Here is a 5,776-nt window from a genome sequence, read left to right as displayed (position 1 = left end):
AAATCGTTCAATGGTGAGTAATATGACACAGTTTTAAAACCAACCCAACTATTGTATTTGTTCCAAATAAAATACACAACACTACAAAGTGAAAAACAAATGGTTAACCATTTCTTCTTGTTCCAGACATAGAGGACATAACATTATATTTTAGTTAACACCTCTTCTTCTGGTTGCCACTCTCCCATAATCACCCTCCATGACAGAAATTGTGTATTTGGCAGGGCTTTGATAAACCAAAACTTTTGAAAACCCTCACAATTTAAATCATAATTACTTTGTTGCAGATAAGCAAAAGCAAAACTAAATGAAAAAACACAATCTTGCTCCCTATCCCATGTCCACCTATCAAAGTTTATGTTTAAATTGATTTTTTTGATACTCTCCAATAACTCTTGCTCTTGTTATATTTCCCACAAGAATCTACCTCTCCTCCAACTAAGCTACCATACCCTTCAAGAATTCACTTCCTCTATTGTTTTACTTTGACATGTTGATATAGAATACAACCTAGGAATATATGCCTAAGTGTTGTTTCTCCTAACCATTTATCCTCCCAAAACCTAACTACATCTCCATACTTTCCAGGTTATATTATTATTGAACCATTTATTTTTCTCAGTAACCTTAGTGAGGTCTCTCCACCACAAGATTGATGTTTCACTGAACATATTCCAGAGTTCCTAGCGCACTCATTACCATATTTAGATATTAAGATTTTCTTCCATTTACCTACACCCTCTACACCTATTCTCCATTCCCACTTAGCAATTAAGGCATTGCTAAACATTGCTATGTCTTTTAATCCTATTATAGATGCTAATTAAGATGGATATTTTTGAGTTAAACAGCCGACCTCCATTTCCACTTAACATCTAATTAAGAAATTATTCTCTACTCAATTTCCTTTTCCCATTAAAAACTCTCTTCTTACATTTCAACACCCACCTATCATTAATATTCGTACCTGTCACTAATATTACTAGTTATTGTTGAACTATTCATTTAACAATTGTTAGTTTTTATGTTGAATAAACTATTATCACCATACTAACTGGTTTTAAATTCTTTACAAAAAAATCCACTCGAATACTAAAAGTCCACGTAAAAAATTACAAAAAATAATTCGTACAGTAGAAAAATTTCTATAAACTATTTCTTCTCTTAAACGCTTAAACATTTTTATTTTGAGTTTTACATTCTGGAAATCCAATTTGAAATATTTCTTTAAAGATATGATACAATCTTCAACAATAACTTTTCTGATAGGATTTTACATTGTCTTATAACATATCAAGAACATTTTTCTATAATTTTAGAATGCTTTCGAGACACTTAATCAGAGAAAAATGTTGTTATATAGTGTTTAAGATGCGAGGGCGAGAATATATATATATATATATATATATATATATATATATATTATCTTTAATTCTTTATTACCCTCATTTCCCGATTCATATGTGTGTATATTAGTTTTTAGCTTCTGTAACTGTAAAGTCAACGTCACCAATTTGTTATGAGAAACATATAATTTTACCGTAAGTGTGTGTGATACACTATTGTTGTTCCATTTGTTGCGTTTCTTCTAAATTTTTATTTTGAAACCTCTTTTAATTTAATTTTCTCTTATTAAGTTTTCCTTTATTTCATTTGTATGTTTCTTAACTTTTCACATTTTCAACCACTTTTAAATATTTATTTCTTACAACGTTTTAAATTTATTTTATCTAACTTTAAAAAAAATATTGATTAAAAGTAAATTATCTTTAAATATTAGGAAAAATTTATGTTGATTTGTATATTAACCTTAAATAGAGAAATCAACTGCGTGTGTGTGTGTCTATATATATATAATATATATATATATATATATATATATATATAATGTTTGTTTTTAATTTATTTTTCAAAATTTTGCTTCCTTTAAACTCTTAGCATATAATATTTGAATTCGTGTTTTCATTTTTATCTTTAAAACACTTCTATTCGGCAAATAAATTAAAACATGAAAAGTCAATAAATTAATGAAGTAACAAATTAACATAATTTTTAAAACGAAACATTAAAAGAAAATAAAACTTTCTGTTAGATATCTTTTACTATTATTATTACATGTATTATTATTTCTATTATTAACATTAAAAAATTAGAACTATAGAGCATAAAAAATAATTTATATTATTGATCACGTGTAATCATAGCATCACAATGCAACGAATCCTTAGTAACATTAAGAATATAAAAAAAATTAAATTTGAGAATATGCATCAACATTATCGACTTAATTAAGATCTCATAAGCATGGATGACATGTGATCCACCAATAATAGCATCATGAAGTATTAAATAAATAGGAAATAGCATAGTTATTGTCACAATAACTTATAAATCTTCCTGACCCTTTTTTTATTACTATGATATACTACTTTTACCAACTAGAAAATCATATATAGAAAAAGGTTAATATCATGAAATAGAATACAAGTGATGACAAACATTTCGTTTTCAAAGAGTGTGATCATCTGGGACAAAAATCAGAACCCTTCTTTCATAACTGCGGTATCAATCTAAAAAGTCTCAAACAGAAGATTGCAGTTGCACACATTATTTGTTTGGTACAAGACGGGCCCCTATATCATACAAGAAGACAGAAGCACTGAAATTTAATGTTCATTAACAAACAAATTAATATTGCATACTTTTTTGTTTGTTTGTGTGTGGATACACATTCTACCTAACCTGCTTTAGATACCAAAATCATTCAGGCCAAATGATAGAGATATTTACAATGCTAATCAACAGCCATCTAGGTTACCTAGGTTACATGCAAACACGTCACACTAAATCTCTTTCACTTGTGTTCGCTTAACAATGTAATTAGTGATAATAAGCAGATAAAAATTAGATAAACATCAAGATTGAACTAGATATAGATACACAAATTAAACAACAGATAACAGTATCAATATCTTGCATCAATATATTTCATTCTGAAGTATATGTTCTACATTCTTCAGTTTGTATCTTAGAGCAAAGTGTATATATAAATATATATAAATGGTTAACTCTTTTTTCTTACCCTCTTGAAATTTTGTACACAAAGAGCACCCTCATTTTGTTTCTTTACACACCAATATAAAACAAGCAATTATGTCTCAATATCTATCTCTATATCTCTATCCTATCATTCTATATCAATCTATATATAAAACTAAGTACCATGTGGCTCACTCCTCACCTCATGTGATATTAATTACCTGGAGCTACCTGCAAATAGTTGAAGAAAAACATTGATTAGAGTACTCTAACGTGCTTCCATTTTCCTAAGACAATTAAACCACAACCTCAATAACCCTTTAAAAATCTTTGCAATCTAGCACAATTGAGGATTCCTTGGCACACCTTAGTTCAGTTCCCCCTTGTGCATTATAATTATCATATCATATCCCAAAGTGGAGTTAACCATACCAATTAGTTCCTTGTATTTGATATTGTGTCCTAAGTAACCCATCTCCCATAGACCCTATTTGAGGCAATGAAGGTGTTTGTGGTAGCTGGTTAAGCAGAGTAGCAAAGGAGCCAGGAGTAGCATTGTTGTCTTCAGTCCTCACAACACTCACATTCCCATTACAGTCCAAATTGAAGTGCTTCTCATCACTATCATCATTCCAGTTATACAGTGTTGAGAGTGTTCTTTTGGAGGCTGAAGTGTTGTTTGAAAGGGCAAAAGGAAGGTGAACTGCCTTGGAGTTTGAAGTGCCAAACTGAGATGGCATGGCACTTGTAGTAGTGCTGATCCCATTCACACCATTGCCTATAACCACCCCTTCTAACGTGTTTCTGTCATTTTCCAACAATGCACCACTGTAGTTCGTAGACATCTTTGAAAGGTGAAATCTCGCATTCATGTGGCCCACGTTGATGGAAGGAGGTACTTCTCCAATCATGTCATCCATGGAATCATCCCTCTCATGGTCCATAGGTGACCTTTGTGTGTTGCCCTTCTTGTAGATCCGGCACAACACCCAATCATCCAGCTACAAATCCATGCACAATTCATGTTAAATATTAAATAGTTTTATCACTGAAAATTTAACCCATGTTATTACGCATATTTCTTTCTTATAAAATATTATAGGACACTTCACCCAGAAAGAAATAAAGAAACACAAAGTGAAAAAAAAGAGCCAATTTAGAAGAAAGTGTGATATGCTTCAACAATGTGCCCAAAGCAGAAGGATAGGTTTTATTGTTATTTTAATATATCCTAACTTTTAGATGGTAGTATACTGTGAAAGAATTGGTGAATGAGGAGAGGCTCTAGTGGGAGAAAAAGTGATGTGCATGATGTGCTCAAAAGTGAAGCAGAACAAAGCTAGCTTTAAAATGAAAAGAAGGTTTACCCTTAGGGAGTTTTTCTTGTGGCCCAAGTCACACCCAGGAGGCCTGTTGTTAGGCTTGGTTTCAGCGAGACGATACTCATGCATGATCCAATCGGTTTTTACCCCTTTTGGTGGCTTCCCTCCATAGAAAACCAAAGATTTCTTCACCCCAACCTTTTGAATTCCACTGCATATGGGCTTATCTGTCCCAGTGGCCTTCCAGTACCCTGAAGTTGCAGCCCTGTTTGGCCTCGCGCCATTTGGGTACTTCCTATCTCTTGGACTGAAGAAGTACCACTCTTCCTCCCCAAACGATGCCTTAGCTGCATAACCAAATGCAAACCAAAAAAATGAGGAATAACTAAATACCCATTTCATTTATCATCTTAAACTTCAATTTTAATACAAAAGATATTCTTCTTTCACTTGGTGAGGTCAGCTATACGAATAGCACTATACAGTCAGACCCAGATAAAAATCAAAAAGTGTGGATCATGCAGTTCAATACATTAAAATCTAAAATCTTAATATAATATGAAAAATTATGCAGAAATTACGGTTGATGATGAGTGTAAACCTCCAAAATCATGAGCAATAAATAGAGTTTAAAGATTGCAATTTGCAAGATATTATTCATAAGGGTAAAATTGGAGAGAAACCTGGTAATTCCCATGGATCAAACTTGTAGAGATCAACATCAGCGATGATTGAAACAGGGAGAGGAACAGAATCAACTTTCTTCTTGAGGTAGTGAACCACGAGCTCTTCGTCTGTGGGGTGGAACCGAAACCCGGGTGGGAGGTTCGGTTGGTGTTGTGAACTGGTGGATGAGTCTTCGGTGCTGTCCATGGTAATTTACCGAGGTTGTTCAGCACTGTGTTGGGTTCCAATGGTTGTGCTTGTTGTTGTTTTTGTGGGTTTGGCTTCACACAAGAAGAGAACATACATCTTTCACTCGATGATGATGATGATGATATGTATGTAACTTTATTTACCATCCAAAGTCAAGGCAAAGGCCATGATCTTATGTGGCTGTGGGAAATGGAAATGTTCGCCTACGAACACCTCCAATGTTGCACTTAATACATGCATGTGGGTATGTGAATGATTCCATGACTCATCGGGAGGGGCATGTGGGTCTTTTCACAGTGTTTGAGGTAGAATCTGATTGATGAAATTGAGAGAATATAGTAGTTTATTAAAACAAACAGTTTTGAGAGTTTACTAATAAATATTTATGACATGTTTAGATATAAATTTAATCACTAGAGGACTGTTATCTTAGGTGGATATGCTTGATTTATTTTTAAACATTATTTTGGATTTAAATGTTGTGCATGAAAAGAAAATCTTAAGAGAATTGATAAAAAGAAATAAACTAAATATTTTTT

At 32.5% G+C, this 5,776-nt stretch overlaps 1 protein-coding gene across 1 annotated transcript; it reads right to left on the bottom strand.

Annotated features, from left to right (window-relative positions):
- Positions 1-2,957: 2,957 nt before the first annotated feature.
- On the bottom strand, positions 2,958-5,460 carry LOC137824815 (NAC transcription factor 56). The gene is made up of 3 exons (XM_068630495.1): positions 5,045-5,460; positions 4,407-4,708; positions 2,958-4,040 (listed from the first exon to the last, which is right to left on the bottom strand). Exons 1-3 carry the CDS (start codon positions 5,232-5,234, stop codon positions 3,462-3,464), a joined length of 1,071 nt encoding a protein of 356 aa, XP_068486596.1. The 5' UTR covers positions 5,235-5,460; the 3' UTR covers positions 2,958-3,461.
- Between the last annotated feature and the right edge of the window lie 316 nt (positions 5,461-5,776).

Source organism: Phaseolus vulgaris, chromosome 11 (assembly GCF_051622355.1).
Source record: "Phaseolus vulgaris cultivar YP4 chromosome 11, ASM5162235v1, whole genome shotgun sequence".
Taxonomy (NCBI): domain Eukaryota; kingdom Viridiplantae; phylum Streptophyta; class Magnoliopsida; order Fabales; family Fabaceae; genus Phaseolus; species Phaseolus vulgaris.
This window is presented reverse-complemented; position numbering and strand designations above follow the sequence as displayed.

What these genes read in the sequence shown, in the direction of transcription:
- LOC137824815 (XM_068630495.1), bottom strand. Translation starts at nt 5,234, where the DNA reads ATGGACAGCACCGAAGACTCATCCACCAGTTCACAACACCAACCGAAC. An exon ending in TGATCCATGGGAATTACCAG is followed by an intron (nt 4,709 to 5,044) that starts GTTTCTCTCCAA and finishes TTGGTTATGCAG; the next exon opens with CTAAGGCATCGTTTGGGGAG. An exon ending in ACAAGAAAAACTCCCTAAGG is followed by an intron (nt 4,041 to 4,406) that starts GTAAACCTTCTT and finishes ATGGATTTGTAG; the next exon opens with CTGGATGATTGGGTGTTGTG.